Source organism: Mixophyes fleayi, chromosome 5 (genome assembly GCF_038048845.1).
Source record: "Mixophyes fleayi isolate aMixFle1 chromosome 5, aMixFle1.hap1, whole genome shotgun sequence".
Classification (NCBI taxonomy): domain Eukaryota; kingdom Metazoa; phylum Chordata; class Amphibia; order Anura; family Limnodynastidae; genus Mixophyes; species Mixophyes fleayi.
The window spans coordinates 223,635,384-223,657,174 of record NC_134406.1 but is presented as its reverse complement, the minus strand read 5'-3'; the positions used below and the strand labels follow the sequence as shown (position 1 = coordinate 223,657,174).

Here is a 21,791-nt window from a genome sequence, read left to right as displayed (position 1 = left end):
GTAGGTAGTTTTGACAAAATTTGGCTTCAGACATGTCTATGTCAACTGGGTGCTGCTCCTTTACTCCTCTCCTGCTGCTACAGTCTGTTTTTGTTCTTATATCTGATAAATTTTAGAACATATTCTGGGCTACAAGTCAACTGGAATAAGTCTAATATTTCTCCACTCAGGGTCCATGCCCGATAAGTCCTGTGGTCAAACTTCCCCTGCAATAGACCTCCAAATTTAAGTAACTGGGCATTTGGATCTCCAATGATATCGAGCGCTATATTGAATATACTATTCAACCTCAAATTTATTGTAAAAAAAGTAGGATGCACGTTTGGAAACAATTGCCACTCACGGTTATAGGTCGAATCAATCTTGTTAAACTGATCTTGCAGCCAAAGTATATGTATGTCCTGCCACAGGCACCAGTTTATGTTCAACAGTATGTCTTTCGGAAATAGATCATTATATCCCATTGCTTATATGGGTGGAAAAAGAGGCTCATATTAAATGTACCACTCTATGTAGATCCAGGAGAACAGGAGGACTTGCTCTCCTGAACCTTCTGTGCCACACATCCAACATTGAAAATTACCTGATTTCCTGCTGCAGCAGCCAGTTAGTTGGTAGCTGCCGAGTGTCTAGTGTGCAAATGATAAAGCCAAAGAAAAATGCTTGTACTTTAGGGTCAAGGCAGGATTTGGTAACTTGTAGTTGTCCAGTTGTTGTGGAATTACAAATCCCAGCAGAATACTCTTCAACTTGTAGTTTCACCACAGCAGGAGAGCCACAAGTCGCTTCCTTTATGTTTGTAAGGAATATTACATATTACAAGGCAAAACTGTAATGAATAAATTGTGAGGTCACATTTTTAGCATATGCACACAGCAACAAATGGGGGATTTGGCTCAAGGGAAAACATGAGTGGTATATTTATACCAATGATGGGATGATTTGGAACGCAAAGCAAAACAGAGAAATAGAGAGAAAAAAAGTCAATGCACGTATACATGGCAACAATTTAAAATAGTTTCCAGGGGCACTTTGTCGCTGACCTGGGTCATCTCTTTTGTCACTCAAGGTGACACCCTACAAGCCTATCTTGTGATATTTACTGACCTTACTTATAATGCACTTTTTAATTGGACATATTCCTTTTCAATAAATAAAGCGTATAATAACTTTAATGCCTAGAGACTATAAACAAATAATAATTACATCTAAAGCTGGGTACACACTACAGAATTTTCCACCAACTTTTTATGCCGAGCGATTTTACATGCGATCGATGGTCCGACCGCTCGGTCCATGGACTGCATACACACGAGCCTTGTTTAGGACGATAAAGGGAAGAGCGGGCGTCCCTTTAGTGACTTTTTACAGCCATGTTGTCGTGAGAAATGACTGTAATTTCGTACTCACTGTTGTGGATCGGTCGGAAGTTTATACACATTACACAACAAAAAACGAGATTGGAACGAAAATATTAAACAGTACGACCAACCAAATAAGGCGACAATCGTCCATTTGGGCAGACTTTCGACCATTGTGTCATTGCACACGCTGACCCGACTTTTGAACGAGTGGTCATATGTTGGCTGATTTAGCCAATTATTGGATGAAAACTGTGTAGTGTGTACCCAGCTTTGGAGACAGAGGAGGAAATAGAGCAGAAAATAACAATGATAAAGATTCGATATACAGGGTGATTCAAAAGTCGCAGCACACCCTTTTATTTCAAAAACTCTACAGGAAATTGGGAAACCTGAATACTCCAGTAAGGTATGGGTGACGTGGTCTATCTTTTACAGTATGTACCAAACATGGGCGCCATCTTGAAATCGGCCAATCGACCCAATTCCTGTAGTTTTTGAAATAAAAGGGTGTACTGCGACTTTTGAATCACCCTGTACATCATGTCTATTCCATTTTCTGCCTTTTTATTCTATCTCTAATAACATGTTCTAATAGCATACAGCACGTGTAACGCATTTCCCTGTACAATAGTATATTATTTTCTTATAGCACTTGCAGGATTACTGATTATTTATTAGGCTCACTTCAGTGCATCCCTAGGCAGGGTGCAGCTGCGCTGTTAATGAATAATTACAGCTAGTGCAGTTTCCACGTCCAGCCGAGAGGTGGCGCACTGCCTGGCGTGACTAGTAGTCCTGCAGCCGCGGACGGTTTGGAGCCAGACGAGATGCGCTACGCGGCGACAGGAAGAGGCAGAGAGGCGCGTGCAGTGACCACATAGCGGCATCCTCGCCGTCCGGTACTGTCGTGAGGAGCTTCCGGAGTGCACGCAGGACGCCCATAGCGGGAAACTGTGTCTCACAAGCGTTGTCTCTGCGTCTCCTCCCGCTTAGTGTGTGTATGTGAGAGCGACCAGGGGGTGCAAAGATGAGCGCGTTAGGCGGGGAGGAGATTATCCGGATCGCTAAGAAGATGGAGCGGATGGTGCAGAAGAAGAACACGGTCAGTGCCGCTGCTTATGCTGCTGTGCAGCCAGACGTGAGCAATCACTAAGTGCATGTGTGTCTTTCTCCCTCTTGCTCCTCTTATGTCTCCCATCACCGCTGCGCGCTCCCGCCACGGGGAGAGCCTGATGTGACAATCAGGTGCGCGTTCTCGCGAGGTAAACAAATGGGGCACCCCGCTTCATAGCTCTCGATAATTATTCCAACTTCAAGGACATTGTGGAAAACTGATTTATTATCCTTTGTGCTAAGAAATAATATAGGATGCTAAATGATTGCTGTTAATGTGGAGCTTTATTTAAATATGTGCTGATCCCATATTGCCCATTCAGACACTTCTTTTATCTTGTGAGCTGCACTAGAAAAATGGCAGAATCTAGTTGCTATGATTTGCAACCTAATGAGTATGTTGCACCATGTTATAAAAATGAATCCAGCTTGGTTTGCTATAAATATTGATTCTGGGGGAAATATGGAGCAGTTAAATTATGACAACGAGGAATGACCCACCTCAAGTTGATTATAGAGTAGGTAAAAAAAAACAAACCTGTGTGCTGATCAGGGATAGTAGTAGATATTGTTGAGCATGTTGCACACAACGTTGCCTATTGGCAGGAAAACCATTTTAAGGTATATTGACAGGATTTCCTTAAAGTTTGTTTTATGTACTTACTTGGAAAATAGAAATAAAAACATGTAAATGCAATTTTGTGAATTCAAATGTTAGTGTTTTAATAATCTGTTAAGCTGATTGGGAATAATAAGTTTACGTATCCAACAGGTGTCGCTGCTTCCATGAAATCTTGAAGGGCAGCTAAACTGAAAAAAAATTGTATCTGTAGGCTGCTCAGTCTTACCCAGATTTTTTTTTTAGCATGACTCTTATGACCGAGTCCATCTCTCCATTATAAATAGTTGAGCTACATCTTTAGAAAATGGTCCTAATGGCATCTAATATATATATTGTTAAAAAACAAAAGAAAAAACCCCAACAACTTATTGATTAGCTTGTGATATATCTCCCTACCCAATGTAAGAATCCACTAATCTGTAGAATGTACCGAGCATTTTGCTACCCCGTAGATAGATTCTCCTTTGCAGCTCTGCATGTTATAAAGGTACCATCCTAAGCAATGCTTTCATTCGGTGAATGAGATAATCAACAGACAGCATGCTGGCCCAGTTTGTTTAATCATAAACATATCGCTTATTCAAGGTAAGTTTAGTTCAGTAATACATAGACTTTCCTTTCCTCTTTAAGAGTAATATCCTTTTGTCACAAAGCATTCACTGCAAGCTGCAGTCTGACACGAGCACTCATTTTTCCAGTGTTTGAAATCTTTGTGTTTGACAAATTTGTATTGTGTTTGTCTTATATTCATTTTCCCCATTTTTTTCTTTATGCAGGCAGGAGCTTTAGATTTATTAAAAGAGCTTAAAAATCTCCCTATGACTTTGGAGCTTCTTCAGGTATGTTTCAGAAATCTATCCAGCTTGTTTATTACATAGATTCATTGAAGGAATTCTGCTTTTACACTCTTGATAATCTTGTATCCATTTTATTTTTACACATTTTTCTGAGCATGATGCTGTTGAAAACTTAGTTGTGTGCTCAGATTGTACTTCCAGAGTTTGGTTCTTTTGTTCTCGGCTGCCTATCTTGGATATTTTGTCCTAATATTTATCCTGAGGTGTTGCCTTTTCTTGATTGCATATATGGTCTGATGAAAATGTTATCAGTTGCTTATTGGATACCTCCATATTTTAGAAAACATATGACCTGGTCATTGACTTGATTTTATTATGTAAATTGGCATCACAGTGGCTTAGTGATTGACACTTCTGCCTCACAGCACCAAGGTCATGAGTTTGTATGTTCTCCGTGTGTTTGTGTGAATTTCCTCTGGGTGCTCCGGTTTCCTCCCACACTCCAAAAATATACTGGTAGGTTAATTGGCTGCTATCAAATTGACACTAGTCTTTCTGTGTATATTATGGAATTTAGACTTTAAGCTCCTATGGGGCAGGGACTGATGTGAGTGACTTCTCTGTACAGCGCTGCGGAATTAGTGGCTTTATATAAATAACTGATGAGGATGTTAGCTGCAGTGTGCTGTGGCAGTGTTTCTGTTCTAATAGTTACCTCCCAGTAGTGATAATTTCTGCGTATTTCTGTTGTAAATAGCTAGGTGTAGCAAATTATGACAGGATGATCTCACTGTCTGCTGTTATATCTATGGCATTTTCTCAGCCTTTAAAGTGTACATATGCAAGCTTCTTTACAATAAATATAATAAAATTTAAGGTCTTGTCCACACTTATCCACTGTTCTGTTTATTGTGGACAGTAATAGTTACTTTAATTTCAACAAATGGATCTAACTTCTACCCCGCTTTTCTGTGATTTGTTTTCTGTCATTATACAGCAACATGTTTTTTTAAATGGTTTACAAATAATGCATTTGAGCCACCATTTGGCAATCAACACGTTTCAAATTGTCCTAGGCCCTATGGGTGATTTTATTTAATGCAATTAGAGGGAAAGGTTTTCAAACTTCATAAAATAATTATTCTGTTCATGACTGGAGTTTGAAACCTAGTGATAGTATATTGTGTGTGTATAAACTTGCTGATTACATCCTTCAAGAGAGTCCATAAACACCAGTTGTCTCTTCGAAAAAACTATTTATTAAATTTTAACTTTTCAGTGAGTCATCTGATATAACTGTTGATGTACAATAATTAAGCAAACAGGTAGAGAATAGCTAAACACTCTAATGAAGGGAGTAACTTCAGAACTGAAGAGTTAGCTTGGGCATTGCATTAGAAGAGATTGTTCTTGGTGCCTACATATTTCTAAAATATGTAGATTTGCTAAAGAAAACATTGCCTTTTATATGAATTTTTGTAACTTCTAATATATTAATTATAGAACATTTCAATGATAGTTTTGTTTTGAACCTGCAGGTGGCGCTCTTAAACCTAAATTTCAGATGCAGATAACTTCAACACTTGACAGTCACATGGCCGCTTATTGTACTACATATTAAAGCTGCAATCCCATGAAAAAATGTTATTTTAACATAAATCACTGTGGCAGGCTACAAGAAGAAGCTTGGTAATTACCATTTTCCTTGGTTTGTTTCTTCAGGCTGCTATGTATAGTTCTGCACAGTGTCATGTGACTGCCATGGCAGCCACAGTCACAAGGTACATGATGTAGTGAGCAGAGATGCTTTGGAATGCCGCTCTGAGCTCTGTCTGCACTGTAAAATCCTAATATTCCCCCCTCCTTTTCCCCTATCTGCCATCACGTAACATGCTGAGAGCCTGTGAGTGTGGTTTCAGGCATACTTGTATAGCCTCCAGAGAAATAAGACATTTTGAAAAGGTGCTAATCTGTAGGAAGACCGCTAAGAACATTGACTCTGATGCATGCTTAAAAGTTCCTTAAATTGCTTTTTAAAGGAAAAAAACTGGGATTGCTGCTTTAAAATCTAGGTTGTTTGTCTGGTGCTTAATAACTTTTCATGTTCAGGTTACCCTTGTTAAAGAGCCATCGTACAAAAAATACATGTCACAATATGTGCCGTTTCTATACTGTGACAGTTTAAGATGCTTGTAATTATGTCTTTATTTTTGAGTGTATTTTTCATTTTTTACTCCTTGCATTGAGGAAGTCGGATTTGTGTAGGGGAAATGATTAGTAGTTTTTTAGACTGTTTAGTGTTCCAATTATTGAAATGCTTTTGATGACGTTTTGTAGATGCACACAGCTAATCATCTCACTCGATGCAATAATGTCTGCAATTTATTTATCCACCACTCTACTGTGTGGAGACATATCATATCCCTTAACTTGTAATAGGAAAAACAGTATTGTATTTTTCTCAATTTCATACATTCGTTGATATGTTTTGCTGATTTAAATATTGTAAATGTGAACAGATTAATGGCCGGTTTACCTTAGTTTTTTACTGTCATCTCTGATCTAAATTGTTGGTAACAAGAAAAAGAAATGCATCGTGTTTAATTTCCAACAAAATGTGAAATTCAGCCTGTTAAGTTGAGAACCACATGTTCTGGGATGTGACTAACGAAACCTTATTGAATGACACTTTTTATAAACAAGTTTAATTAAATGTCATTTCAAGAAATGTGTAGTATGTCATTTTTTTTGTGTCACATACAAATAAAAATAGGTTCAGTCACAAAGAAGTAAAGCTTTGGTTTTTTTTCTCCTGCATGTCCAAAGCTGTCCAATAAGCATTCATTTTATTTACTCTACATATGACACACAAATGTATACAGCATAGTATGTAACGGATTCCCTGCCCAGTACAACTTGCCTGAAACACAGGCAAAGTGATTAGATGTGACTATATATGAGTCTTTTTGTTAATCACTACATTTAGCGACTTGGTTACTATTCAGTCTGACGTCTCTAGATCCTTGAGAAATGAACCTTGCAAAAAAGAGATTTGCTTATATTAAGCATAGATACACATTTTTAATTTCTACAGCTGAATGTTCCTTTCTGGTTATTTTAAGCCTCCTATGTGATCATGTACACTTGCTTTTCAAAATTTTCTATGTTTGCAGTCCACCCGAATCGGAATGTCCGTGAATGCCATCCGTAAACAAAGTGCAAGTGACGACGTGACATCTCTAGCTAAATCACTCATCAAATCCTGGAAAAAACTACTAGGTAACCTAGGAATCTGCCTTTAGCATAGCAAATGGTTTTCAGTTGGAGAAATATGTATAAATAACCTTTCTGTAATAGTTCATCAGAATGTGTGGACTACTTTTTTTTTTTTTTTACAGGTATTATTTATATGATATGAGTATAAATTACCAGTGTTATTTTAAGTAAAATAATCACAAATTGCAGAAACCTTGTCTAGTGTTCCAGGCTGGAGTGAGACATCTGTCTATAGTGTTTGTTTTTTATGTTTTGCACATTGGTTATACTAGTGTACAGCAGAATTATTTTGACATGTAATGAATTGTTACTTTTTTTGTAGAGGGAAAAAATAATTACTATATTTGTGTTTTTAGTTTATTTCACAGCTCCAACTGTTTACCTATAAAATGTTTTATAAACCGTATGATCTATAAGCAGCTTATTTGTCCCTTGCTTACAGACGGCCCTTCATTTGACAAAGAACCAGAAGAAAAGAAGAAAGAGCAGCCCTCTCCTGCACAGAACAGTCCAGAGGCGAGGGAAGAGAGGTACTCGTCTGCTACCCTGTGTCTGTTTCATTTTGTGACTTGAAAAGTTGGATTATTTTGCATTTCTTTTAAATGCTAAACTGAAAATTCTTTCTCTGTCATCCATTGGGGGACAGTGATCCATTGTCCTTGTCATTCGATGGATTCAGAAAAAGGTTTTAACTCTGGAATTAAAATATTTTTGAGTGAAATAAACAAAAATGTGCAAAATATTTCATACCTGTAATCTGGCCCGGTACAGAGACTTTCCTTGTTTCTTTCGGCAGCATGGTCGATGTGCTGCCTGTATAATAGCTTGCCTCACAGGGAGCTAGGAGAGCATCCCTGGATTGTGATGGACACCCCTCCTCATTTTTTGTTGCTGTTGTTATTATTATTATTATTATTATTTTTTTATTTAAAGGGCGCCACTAGCTATCCGTAGCGCCGTACAGGGACAGACAGAAACACGATACAGGGTGAGACAGCACGGTACAGTTAACAAAAAGCACAGGAACTCCGAAGCACAATGTACAGCTAGATGAGAGGTGAGAGGGTAGAGAGGGGTAGAAGGGCAGGAGGACCTTGTGGAAGAGACAAGGAGCTGAAGAGCAGAGTTAAGGTGGTGGAGAACAGAAGGAGAGGAGGCCCTGCTCGAAGGAGCGTACAATCTAAGGGGATGGTAGGACGGACAGAGACGCAATGGTAGGAATAGGGAATGGGGGGAAGAGGAGAATGAAAAGGAGGGAGGTAAGAGGGGGACAGGACGGAGGGCAGGAGTGGGAGGGGGGTAGGGGGAGACTGGGAGGAGGTCAATTAGGTGGGGGACTGGAGGGCTTTAAGGAAGAGGTGGCTTTTTAAGGCCCGTTTGAAGCTAGACAGGTTGGGGGAAGTTCTGATAGAGCGGGGGAGCTGGTTCCAGTGGAGGGGGGCAGCGCGGGAGAAGTCTTGGATGCGAGCATGGCAGGAGGTAACCAGGGGGGAAGAGAGGCGGCGGTCGTTAGCCGAGCGTGAATGGAGATTAGGTTGGAGATGTAGGGAGCAGTGGAGTTGGAGAGGGCCTTGAAAGTAAGAATGAGGAGCTTGAACACGATTCTGTAGGGGATGGGGAGCCAGTGGAGGGATTGATAGAGGGGGGAGACAGAAGAGGAGCGGCGAGAAAGGAAAATGAACCGAGCGGCAGCATTGAGTACGGAGCGAAGGGGAGCGGGGTAGGCCAGTAAGGAGGAGGTTACAGTAGTCCAAGCCGGAGATAATAAGAGAGTGGACAAGAGCTTTAGTGGCATCTTGGGAGAGGAAGGGCCGAATGCGTGCGATGTTGCTCAGCTGGAAGCGGCAGGATTTAGAGAGAGAGAATATGAGGGGCAAAGGAGAGAGAGGAGTCAAGGGTGACGCAGAGGCAGCGAAGTTGAGGAACAGGGGAAATAGAGGAGTTGAGAACGGTGATAGAAAGGTCGGAAGGGGAGGGGGAATGAGCGGGGGGAAAGACAATAAGTTCGGTTTTAGCGAGATTAAGTTTGAGGAATCTAGAGGACACTCCAGGAGGAGATGGCGGAGAGGCAACGTTTCTTTTAATCCAGGTAATGGACAACATACTGGTTGCAGGAGAAATGATTGTCTCCTCCAAACCTGGCAGATGTTGTGGAACTTGTCGAATTGGGCAGACTGTGTGCCAAGTCATGGGGGTCAACCTAAAAAAATTTTTTTCTTTTCTTCTGGGTTTTAGGTGGATTTTTCCATTAATGTTCACATAACATTATTTCACCTAGCTATGTTTTGTGGGTTTAAAGAATATCCATGAAAATACGTATTTACTGCACTAGAAAGCACTGACAACACTGATTTTGCTGCCCCTTAAGTCACTAGGAACAGGTAATGTTGCTGAGGTACTTTGTGGCAATAGTTCTTGGTGAACTGATTTGCATTTTCAAGAATGTTTATTTGGCCCACAAAATTCCTGTCATTACTGTGTGACAGATGCACTGTATAGGTAAAGAGATACATATAACTGCACCAAGTTTATAGATCCTTTTAAATGTCCATCATATGAATATATTGGTGTTAATACTGTTCCTGTTCTTATGAAATTATTTCTCTTTGTGTGTAGAGATGTGTATCTACCACAGGGTGCACCCTTACACTATTCGATACAGAGAAACAACAAAAGAATATACTAGAGGGCATAACTATCGTGGGGCACTCTTAGGACGTATGTGACAGTTAATTCATTAAAACGTCAATTTCATAGTTGCATTAAAAAAAAAAGTATATCCCATGGTCCCTATCTGGAATAACTAGCAAAATATTTAAACAGTCCAGTGTAACAAAAAGGGTGTAAATAAGTGTGTGTGTGTATAATATATATGTAGACGTTTGTGATACAAAATTAGTCGTTTTGAAGAGCTCAGTGACGTCAAAAATGGTACTGTGATAGGATGCCACCTTTGCAATAAGACTGTTTGTGAAACTTCATATATAGCGCCACTAATTCCACAGCGCTGTACAGAGGACTCATTCACATCAGTCCCTGCCCCACTGGGGCTTACAGTCTAAATTCCCTAACATACACACACACACACACACACACCACACACAGGCAGAGACACAGACTAGGGTCAATTTGTTATCAGCCAATTAACCTACCGGAGCACTCGGAGGAAACCCATGCAAATACGGGGAGAACATACAAACTCCTCACAGATATGGCCATGTTCGGGAATTGAACTCAAGTCCCCTTCAAATCTTATGGATGGATTGGAAACTTTCATTTCATACATATACAACTAGTCTCTCCCTTCTGTACATTAGAGCAGATTCTAATTCATATGCTTGAATTTAATCATATATAAATGGTAGTTTTGACATTAAAGATGTAAGTTTGAAGCAATACAAGGAGACATGACCGGCAAAACACCAGTACGGATAATTAGCTTTTTCAAGTTTAGCAGTTAGTTTTGTATTCCTGTCTTGAAATACTGTAACCACACACGCCTCTTCGTGACATCACCCTATAATATCCAATCATATTGTCCATCTTCCACCCAGTCCTTTTTAATGTATTGTAGGGACTTGACCAGTTGAGTTGAGAACATAGGGTATCCGCCTCCTCCAGTGTCTGTTGGTCGGTTCACAATCATTATTGTAAACTTGCTTTATCTATTTAAGGGCATTATGCCAAAACTACAAAATCATTAGGTAGATTTACAACCTTCTATTAATTTTTTTAAGAGTGAAAAAGGAAATATTAGCTGAAAACAGAATCTATATAATAGAATTAACACTCTTCATGGATAATTTTATAAGGGGACTTGGGATAAGGGGCAATGCAGAATATCTGCATATTTTAAATCGTCAAAACAATCACTCTACTTTTTTTTTTTTTCGTCTTTGATGCTCAACTGTTTAAATATTTTGCTAGTTCAAATATGGATCCATATATATATATATATTTATTAATGTAACAATGAATAAAGAATTGACATTTTAATGAATTATCTATGATCACATACGTCCTAGGAGTGCCCCACGATAGTTACTCTCTTGTATATTCTTTTGTTGTTGCACTGTATATGTTGTTGCACTGTATATGTCCAAGAAATCCCGGTCTGAGCAGAGATACTGGTTTAATGGCAGCTGCATTGCTGTTTTCTCAGCCGTTGTGAAGATGTCAGCTGCCAATTCCAGCGAAACACTGCCCCTGCTGGACAGTTTTTGGTAAATGATTTAGTACATACATACTTGTTTATATTAAAGGATTAACCATCCAAAATAAAATAAATGGCCCACGATCAGCAGAACTGTGGGGGTCACATGCCTAGTAAACATGATAAATAGACCTTGCTTCTCTCTTCCACAGCAGTTCGAGCAGTAATTTTGGCGCTCGGAAGGAAGAGTGTGCAGCCCCATCTGAGAGCTTCATTACTTCTTTTCCTCGAGCTCCTAGCACATTTGACTCTGTCAGGAATAAATGCAGAGAGCTACTTGCGACAGCCCTAAAAACAGGAGGTGAGTTTTAGTACCATAGAAACAGTCCTTCTTCTTTTCTTGTTAGGAATTGTCCACCCTCTCCCCATATCCCAGTCACATTCAGTACACCACTCATGCTGTTTTCATGTGCTCCTAAATCAGTGGCACTTTTTTACATCTACATATAATACAAACACATGTGTTTAAAATAGTGCATGCATTATCGACTAGTGACTAGATAAGTGACAATATATACCATATACAGGGAACCACCTCCCTAGGAGCCTCTTTCCCTGAGCACATTGTGCTCCTTCACCAAGCAAAAAGTTTTCACAATTTTCATTGCATTGGGTATCTGTGAGGAAGTGTTAAAATATGTTGTCTTTTGGGACAATTAAGGTTAGATACTTATAAAAAAAAAGAAACATTCTGGTCCAGTCATTTGTACCTGTCATGCATTTTTCCATCCTTTATGCCTAAGGCAAGAAACTGTAACGTCTCCTCATAGTTGGTGGATTTAACAGATCGATAGATTAGATGGATACACAGATGCAGCAGAACAGCATGAGATTCAGTGCAACTGGTATTTATCATGTCGCACTTAAAGTCCTGTGCTGGTAAGTCTTCATGAATATTTCATACCCAGCAGTATGGAATCTCCTGCAGGGAAATCCTGGAGAGAAGACTCTAACCATGGCAGCTACATCTTCAAAATTGTTTTCTTTCTTTTTATTTTTTTTTCTTTTTAATATATATAGTGGGTACACACCATTTGCAGAATACAGATGTATGTGACACACTGCCTCTCTACAGCTTATCCTTACACAGGAATCAGGTGGTCAATTGTATCTGGTTTTCTGTGCATTGGCCAGAAATCATTTTGAATTATTTTTTTTGTCCATGAACTGCATAGAATGTGGTGCTGGCGGTGTGGCTCTACATATCATGGCGGGCCCCAGGGATGTATTCACTTCAGCTTCTAGAGGGAGAATCCCTAGATCAGCTATTGCAAACCGGCTTCAATATGAAAGCATGTCTAATATACCATAAGCTTCGATTTCTGATATTACATGTTTACATACATGCACTAGCAAAAATGGTGGAGTAGGTTGTAGAAAGTCTGGGGCTATCCTCCTCCTCCATCCTCCACATGTGTACATAGACATTGTCTCAATTTTTTGTTTTTAAATAGTCTATTATAGCAAGTGTGAGATTATGAAAAACAAACCACTGCACGGATAGCATTTTACTTGTGACTGAACCAGAAAAATACGGACACACTACTACAACACCTGGATTTTGTGCATTGTGACCTCCTTGAACATGAGTGTAATAAAGATCCCAACAAATGTCTGACACCATTTATGGCACAATATACGGTGTTGGTCATGTGCTTTGCATGTTCAGTGATTGAATCAGTTTTGCTAGTTCAAGTGACTGAAGACAGAACCTGAAAATGTTTGTAAAGCATAGTTATCAGCTAAATTGTAAACACATACAAAGATATGCAAAATAAACCTTCATTGTATTTACTTTGTACACTTATGTGTTTACAAGTTAACCCGTGCATGATACTCATGCAATTTTTTGTCAAATAATGTCAGTATACCAGATTTCAGGTCATTCGGATGAGCCCTTTCTGAGAAAATAGTTTTTTCCACACACACACACAGACACTAACACACGCCGCTACACGTGCAGGGGCGGATCTAGAAAATGTTTGTTCCCCGGGGGGATGTTAGGGCGGGGCGATTTAGGCCCCGCCCCCTTTCTGACTTCTGAGGCTGCCGGGGGCTGCACAGTATGTGCAGGTCCGCTCGGCAGGGACAGTGTGTTTAAAACACAATCAGAGCAGCCGGGCAGCACACTGTCACTGCCAAACGGACCTGCACAACCCCTTGGGGGGGGGGGGCGATTGCCCCGATCGCACCCCCCTGGATCCGCCACTGTACACGTGTGTTCATGAGGTAAAATTACCTCATGAAAATGAGTTTGACCCCTCAACTCGTCAATAATGTCAGTATACCAAATTTCAGCCCTTTTTTGAGGTTTTTTTTCCACACACACACACTAAGAATTTAGTAGGTCAGTTAACCCGTGCATGATACTCATGCATTCTAGTCAAATCAAGCTACTTAAGGTGTTAAAAACTCCCCACTGTCACCCCCGGCAACCACCAACCACTCCCAACTGTCAATTCTCCTTCAAGAAATTTATAGGTCAGTGTATAACTCTGCCCAGCAGGTGGCGCTGCAGCTTGGTTTTATTTTTTCCACACACAAACAGACTAACACACGCCACTAGACATTTATATTATAGATTCTGACAAATGTTTCATAAGACAGTGACATGAGAGTTGCTGGAACATTTTTTTAATATTGTATTTACATTTGCTGTGTAATAGAGCACATGTTTTTCAGGCTGAGGCGAGTGACTGCAGTGGTATTACTGTGGTATTACTGTCTGGATGTATGATGTCTGTGACATAAGGTTGTGATTGTGAGGGGTGATGAAATCCTCGAATCTTTACATATATTCGTGGATTTTATTAGAATCCAGGTGTTGTAGTGGTTTTTTTTTTTCGTTTTTTTTTTTATATAGCTTCACTTGTGATTTAAGTTTTAGTGGCCCTTCCAATTGGGGATTGGTCTTCCATGAGCTGCAGAACAAGCTCTGCTTGTCTAGGTGTCTGGTAACTCCGGTGGAGGAATTCAACACCATGCCTCCAACTTAAATTTCATCAGTTGATGCAGGGGGAAAAATATTAAACATCAAACTTTTTTTTTTTTTTTTTTTTATAACACTTATGCCGTGTTAGATAAAGGCATTGCCATCCCTGGACATTGCATTGTCAGGGTGTGAGTGAATTCTAAAACTTCTAGTGTAAATACATCCTACATAATACAACTACCATGGCCCTTCACCATTGGAAGTAAGCAATCAAGTAGGTTTTTTGTTGCATGCTGCATATAACCTTCACATGGTTCACAGCTAGTGTAACTCATCTAACCGTATGATGGTATCCCACTGTTCAGTAGACCACTGCCTGTGTTCTTTATTCACAAAAGTGCATTTGTAGGTGTAATTATGGCTGAATGTACAGCTTGCTCACCGTAATATCAGTGTCTGGTTCTTGACTGTTAGCGAACCAAATCTGTAATAACACCTATTGAAAGGACTTGTATTGTATCCCTCATTTTGGCAGTTATATGTATATGTAATTTAAAGGTAACATGAGTAGTTTGTATTCACTTTACTAATTTTGTAAATGTACAAAAAAAATATCTGATTTCATCCTTTTAAAGGGGAGTGTAGAAAAGGTGTAAGCTCTATAGATGAGGCTGCTTTCTTAGTGAGACACAACAAGAAAACTTTACCAGATAAAATGAATAGTGAGTACAGCACTAGAAACCCCACGCAGGCTTTGTGCTATCTGCTGCAGGATGCTGGTCACTAGACTGCATGTCCAATTATCTAGCTTTAGTTTTAATTTATTTTCACTGCCAATTTTTTCTCTTGTTTTTTTTTTTTTCTACTGCAGATGACTACATTACCATTGGAGCAGATGACGAGGAGCTGGGTGCTCAGATTGAGGAAGATATCCTTTTATTGTTTGCATTTAAAAATGTTGTTTTAATATTTTGTTGGATGTTTTGAAACCACATTTGGTAATGAGAGAGATCACCATACCTATATGTTGGCAATTATGGTTGAACAATGGTCACTATCGATCTCTGTGTGTGGTCATCTTCCTACCGCACTAACAGGCCCCAGTGATGCTACAGGAGAGCCTCCTAGTCAGCCTGAGCAACAAACCTCCAGATCTCGTCCAATTTACTACATCTGTATGGCCATATTATACTCTGATCCTCACTGGAATGTACCATGTGTAGCCTCCTTCAGCCAGATATTAAAGTGCTGTTTGCATTCAGTGCCCCCTCCCACATGTTACAGTAGTCTTGTCCCAACAGACTCCCACGTTTTAGAATAGCCTTTTGGGTGCCAGGAATGTCCATTTGGTGCCACTAGACTGAGACCGTTTTGAAACCTGGGAATTTTCCATATTGAGGAACATATGATGGTATTGTGCAGCTGGTCACTGCACAGATGGTGAATTGGTTTCTGATCTTCAGAGCCGGTATGGCAGAAAAGTTTTATGTTTATAAAGGCTTACCTGATTTGCCAAAATAAAATAGACATGACCTTAGGCGGTAATGATGCTTTGCAACACCAGAATTGCATTAATTTGAACACATAATGTAGTGTACTTAATGCAAGGTCAATATGTGTTTACCTCCCAAATCATGCCCTTAATGCAATGCCATAGTGTGGTTAAATTAACACAATTTTTTATTCAGGTGAGATTGCACACAATGTTATACAGCACTATGATACTATTACTGTGGCAGAGTATTGTCAGATTTCAGCCCCAGCCAGGTAGCCGTTACTTACCTGGCTCTCTCCTGGTATCATCGCTTTGAATCTGTGGGTTACATCCTCTTGTGCAGAGCCGCTCGTGAGACTACCCCTTCCCTGTCAGCTGGCAGGGAACTTGCATATTTTAACTTGAAGCGATGCGGGTGACATCGATGGCTCTGCACAGGTGAACCGTAGAGTCCTGTGAGACTTCCTCTTTTCTGTCAGCAGACGTTTAAGGGCCATGGCTACAACTAATATTCTTGGCAATACTGTGGCTCCTGCCACAAGCAGCAAATCCAATGCATATTTCTGTACCTCCGAAGCCATTGCTAATGCGTTTTTGTTTTTAGTTAAGTTATAGACGACCTTAAAATCTGCAAGGGCTGCGACCCTCCAACGTTTAAAAGGTCTGCACATTACCATTCATAACTTTCATTCCGGAGTCCACAAAAGAAGGAGGGAGAACAAGTGGTGTAAACTACACCGCACTCCCTCTTGCTCTGCTTTGATGTGTGGCGTGACCTCCCTGTGATATGCAGAGGTGGTCACGTGATGCAGAATCTGGCTTTCAGCATTCTCTGCTTTATGACAAAAGCATCCATAAGGTATTGCACAGATTCTGGAGGCTTTTATCTTTTTATTTTGAAATTTGATTTTAAGCATAACAAGAAAAAGGCCTAGTAAGTCAGTTCATAGAATTCACATAACACCATAGTAATATTATTTTGAATTTCGCTTTATTTACTACCGGTCACCCTTGCAGGTGGGATTGTTCTTTTGTAGTGCTTCTGGATTTAGGACTGAGATTGAGCACCTGCATTAATGTTTTCCCTGTTCACTCATAGTGTAGCGTGCCTCTTCATACCAATTCTAACAGTGGTCTATTTCCCCCCCCCCCCCCCCCCCCCAAATGTCTGTCTTTGCTTTATATGCACCAGTATTCCTTAATGATTCCTGCACCTGTATTCCAAGAATTTAAAAACACTGATGCAAAATACAAGAACAGAGTGCGGAGCAGAATTGCCAACTTGAAGGATGCAAAAAATCCCAACTTGAGGCGAAATGTCCTTTGTGGTAACATTGGTCCAGATGTGTTTGCCAGGATGTCAGCGGAGGTGAGTGCATTGGTGCTATGAAAAAAATCATTCCACACAAAGAGACTATAGTATGCTTGTAATCAGTAACTAAGTGACAGTGGAATCGTGTCACTTGAGTCCCTTAGTAGTTGTATCACACACAACATTGTTCTCCCTTGAGCAATCTGCCACCTTGTACGTTTACATCCAGCTCCTACTGAAAACAAGTCATGTTAAGCATATTAACTGGCAATCTCCTTTCTGTTTCATATTGTTTTTGTTTGTTTTTTTTTCTATCTGTTAACATGTTCTATTAGAGAGCACCTCCTCTAATGTGGTATTAGAAAGGTTCTCTGACACTGCTGCTTTTTACAGGAACAGTTGAACAGCGTTTAATGTCTTGTTAAAACTGCTGAACGTTTGGGGTTATTGTTATTAATCTTCCTATCTGCTTTGAAACGCCCAGCTTGTTCATAGATTTGTGTGGCTAGCTTTTAAGCTATATCCTTTTACTTTTAAAATATGTCAACATTTTGGTTACCTTGTGGTGCACATTCATGTGACGACTGCTTTTTGGAAATCAGTTTTTAGTTAACCTGTTTGAGCATGAAGTTTCTGACTAATTTTGCTCTTTTCATGGAACATTAAACTGTGACCTCAGACTGCTTTTAGCATCCTTGATTAGATTCAGGAATGCAATATGTTTGTACACATAATTCAGTAACTTTGTGGAAAATAGCAAATAAGTACGTTGTTTACGTTTTGATATTCCAATGTAGAAGAAAATAAGATTACGTTTCTAAACAAAAGGTGGTGTTATCTTTTTTTTATTGTGTCCAGGAAATGGCAAGTGATGAACTTAAGGAAATGCGGAAAAACTTAACAAAGGAAGCCATCCGAGAGCATCAGCTTTCCAAGACTGGTGGCACAGAGACTGACCTATTCTCCTGCGGAAAGTGCAAAAAGAAAAATTGTACTTACACACAGGTGAGTGTGGGCACACTGATTCCCAGGACCAGTCTGTACATTTCTCTGTAGCTGTCAAGCAATTGTGCTTATTCCTGGAATGTAGGAATGGTATGATCTGTTAAGTAACAGCGATGCATTCACTTGCTGCAGGAACTCGCTGGTAATTGCAATGTGGATGAAATTTGTATGTTAAACTAAAATGTGCTGGCTACATTCTTTGGGGGGGGGGGGGGGGGAGATGCAATTAACCACGATGTTGATGGGAACATAGCAGCTGCTCACTTTATCTGTTAATACGGTACCATAACATTACGGATTTCTCCTCGCAATGCTATTGGAGGCGAGTACAAATCCGCGCTGTTGTGCTAACGCAGAGTCCCTTCGTGGTTGTTTCCGTGACACTTCATGTTTAATTGAATACCTCTCAATTTGTTATGTATCCTCCATTGCTCATATTGTACCCTACTTTCACCAAGTTGCATGACCTGTTTAGCAGATCATATAAGCTGTCGCAGTGAAATGTTTTAATTATATTGCGTCCGTACCATATAATTCAGGAGTTTGGCAGGCGGGACACTGTTGTGGCTTTTTTGTTGTAGCAGTGGGGCGGCCTTACTCTGCAGACGGCACCATATGAAAATAACTTTAATGCTTATATTTTTAAATAGAACCTTAAAAATAGTATTTGCAGTAAGAACTATTTAGAAGTCTTAAATAACATTGTATTCTCTACACTATTACACTAATACAATTGGAAGACAATCAGAACACTCAAGTCTGTAGTAATGTTTAGGTCTTAATGGCTGCTTCTCTTTCCTGGCTCTTCACACTGTCTAGCTGGTATTAAATTTCCTCGTAATTCTGTCTACTGTTGCTCTTATGCGTTTGTGCTTCATGTCTATTTCATTTGCACCACTTCTATGAGTACCCCAGTGGAATACTTCTGCTTCCTGCAATTGACACTTATTTACATTTATCAGGTTCAGACTCGCAGCGCTGATGAACCTATGACAACATTTGTTTTGTGTAATGAATGTGGAAATCGGTGGAAGGTAAGGCCTATGTTTTTTTGTTTTTATTTAGGGTTCTCCAACATCCCCTGTTACTTTGTCCATAAATGGTTATTACACTATTTTCAAATCAACGTAAAACAGTGTCACATTTTGACATGGGCATAAACCCTTTAATGATCACAGCTACTGGGACCAGATGCATGTTAGCATTTTTGCGATGTGCTGGGTAAATGTGATCAACGTTTTATTTGTTAGGCTGTCCCAAGTGCATTTTCTATTTATTTTCCAGACGTGTTTTTTTTTTTTGCTAGTGGTTCTGTTTCTTGTTTTTTTTAATAGTCATTTTAATGTCTTTTTTTAAGATTACATAGGCTAAATTAGATAGCTTTGTGATTATTTTTAAGATATTAGTTCCCCTTAAATGTCAGAATGAATATTTTCTCCCCTAGCTCCTGGTTCATTTGATAGGCGATGTTGTCTCTAAATGCTACCTCATTCATCTTTCCATAAAGTAGAGTGTGTAGACCTGATTCCTTAAGGAAAGGAAAGCAGAACAAAGGAGTAAATTTGCTCCTGGACAAATCATGATACAGTGCAAGGGGTGCAAATTTACTCTTTTTTTTTTTTTTTTAATTTCTGTATTCCCAGTAAATCTGTGTAGACCTTTTGGGGGCACTACAAATATAATTTCATTTTTATACCACTTGTTGGTTCTAACTAAAGCTGACATTTCTCCAGTTAGAGCTGAAGGAAAGGTGGTCAACTGGAGACTTTGTAGCTCTCACTCTGGCAGGAGACTGGCAGAGGTACCGCTCTCTTTGTAGGTTGCTTTAAACGCTGTGATTGTGCATCCAGGAGCCATTAATAATTGCAGTGACTGTCTGGCACCAGTTGTGCAGCCACACTCAAAGGGTACAAAGCAATAAGGCCCCTGCATGCTGTAAGAACATTGTGGGTAGGCAGAAATGGGTTAAAATGTAACTGTATAAATCACTTGTCAAAATGAACCAAATTATTTGAATTGATTGTCTTTTTGTTTCAGTTTTGTTAAAAGAAAATGTATTCAGAAAACAAACAGAGGAAAAACCTGTGTTTTTGCAATCAAGCAAATCAAATAGGACCTTTTTTTTGTTGAGCTGGATTCAATTCACAAGATCAATGGATTTTTAAGACCAAATTCGTGAAATTTCCTCTTTTTGACAAGTAGAGGAAGCCCCAATTTTATGGTGCAAGTGTAAAAATATTAAATACATTTTTTTATAACGGTATCAAAATTAAACTTTTATCAATACGGCTGTGGCATCTTGTTTTCTGTGTGAACATTTGCAAATCTGTTTTGCTTAAGAAAACATCCAGATTGTATTGTGTGCTATTAGTCCTGCTTCCTCTCAGACCCTAAAGCGTTATATCTGATTGTGATAGAATCTAATACTCCTCTCATTTACGACAATGTTAGAAATTTTCTTCTAATGATGAGGTGAGCAATGCTGATAACTGAAGCATCAAAATGTGTTATTTGTTAAAACATGGTTGGATTGAATTTCATTCCCATTAAACTTTGTGCTCAATTATTATTTTATATAGGTTTTCATTAAAACTAAGAATGTTTTGTAAATTGTGTATTGATTATAATCATGAACTTTTGGAAATTGTTTGGCTTATTTCACTTGATGAATGATTGATAGAACTTATTAAACAAAATGAACATAAGTAAGTTTGCTTTGGCGTTCTACACTTTTGTATCGTGTGGGTTGTCTTCCCACTACACCACCATTCTCCCCCTTAATTTGTGCACACAACCAACAGATTGTGTACAGGATATAACACGTGTTGTATAATCAATCCTACAATAAACATTGAAATTTACCATGTTAGAATATGTGGGCGTGGAATGAAACAATGAGCTCTGCATCTTTACAAATTTAATTAGACATTCACTGCTTAGAAATGTCTAATAACATGGGTAGGATTAGCACTTTATCAAACAAAGGAGAAGCTGGAGGCTTACAGGGTTACACAATGGCTCCTGTGGCAGGAAATGGTAGGTTCTCGCATTTATACTAGCCTTCCACTTTCTGTGACCGATGCAATCATTTCTTGATGGGCTTGCATGTTTATAGTAGGTGGGTAAAAAAAAAAAAAACGTTTTGCCCGTTTTTTTTTAAAGTTTTAATCTGTCAACAGGTTGGGCATACCTTAGATTTTCATCAGATTAAAGAGCCATATGAAACAAGTATAATATATAGATTCAGCGTTATAATGGGCAAAATTGCATGCTCCAGACTTATATCTGTGAAAGTGCAACACTGAACAGGTGAGCAACTGCAGATCAATGTGCTGCAAATTTCAATCTGTGGCATAACACGGCTGTTTCCTCAAAAACGGGCTGAAAAGGAATCCATGGTGCAAGACATTGTAGTTGAGTTACAATGCATGTTTCAAGTTCACAGGTGCAAAATACACAATCTATGGACTACTGGGTAGTAGAAGAAGTTGATAGGGTCACATGAATCATCACTATGTTGTCAACAAATGGATAAATACACTCTTACAGTCCTCCATGCTTGTTTCTACAGTGAAGGGTTTTGGTTCTTCCATAATGTTGTGGGCACATTTTCTTGACATGAAGGGCTAGATTTACTAAGCTTTGTGTTTGAAAAAGTGGGG

At 39.3% G+C, this 21,791-nt stretch overlaps 1 protein-coding gene across 2 annotated transcripts; it reads left to right on the top strand.

The window, feature by feature from the left end:
- Positions 1-2,198: 2,198 nt before the first annotated feature.
- Positions 2,199-21,001, top strand: TCEA1 (transcription elongation factor A1). 2 transcript variants are annotated; one of them, XM_075213518.1, is made up of 10 exons: positions 2,199-2,466; positions 3,876-3,938; positions 7,070-7,175; positions 7,615-7,702; positions 11,538-11,686; positions 15,189-15,245; positions 17,027-17,181; positions 17,983-18,129; positions 19,092-19,163; positions 20,167-21,001. In XM_075213518.1, exons 1-10 carry the CDS (start codon positions 2,392-2,394, stop codon positions 20,173-20,175), a joined length of 921 nt encoding a protein of 306 aa, XP_075069619.1. In that variant the 5' UTR covers positions 2,199-2,391; the 3' UTR covers positions 20,176-21,001. The 2 variants fall into 2 exon arrangements, with proteins under 2 accessions (XP_075069619.1, XP_075069620.1); XM_075213519.1 differs by lacking the exons at positions 2,199-2,466; positions 3,876-3,938 and adding an exon at positions 5,460-5,585.
- Positions 21,002-21,791: the final 790 nt, after the last annotated feature.

Coding starts and splice junctions, on each gene's coding strand:
- TCEA1 (XM_075213518.1), top strand. CDS start 2,392: ATGAGCGCGTTAGGCGGGGAGGAGATTATCCGGATCGCTAAGAAGATG. Junction 2,467..3,875: donor TGGTGCAGAAGAAGAACACG/GTCAGTGCCGCT, acceptor TTCTTTATGCAG/GCAGGAGCTTTAGATTTATT. Junction 18,130..19,091: donor AAAATTGTACTTACACACAG/GTGAGTGTGGGC, acceptor TACATTTATCAG/GTTCAGACTCGCAGCGCTGA.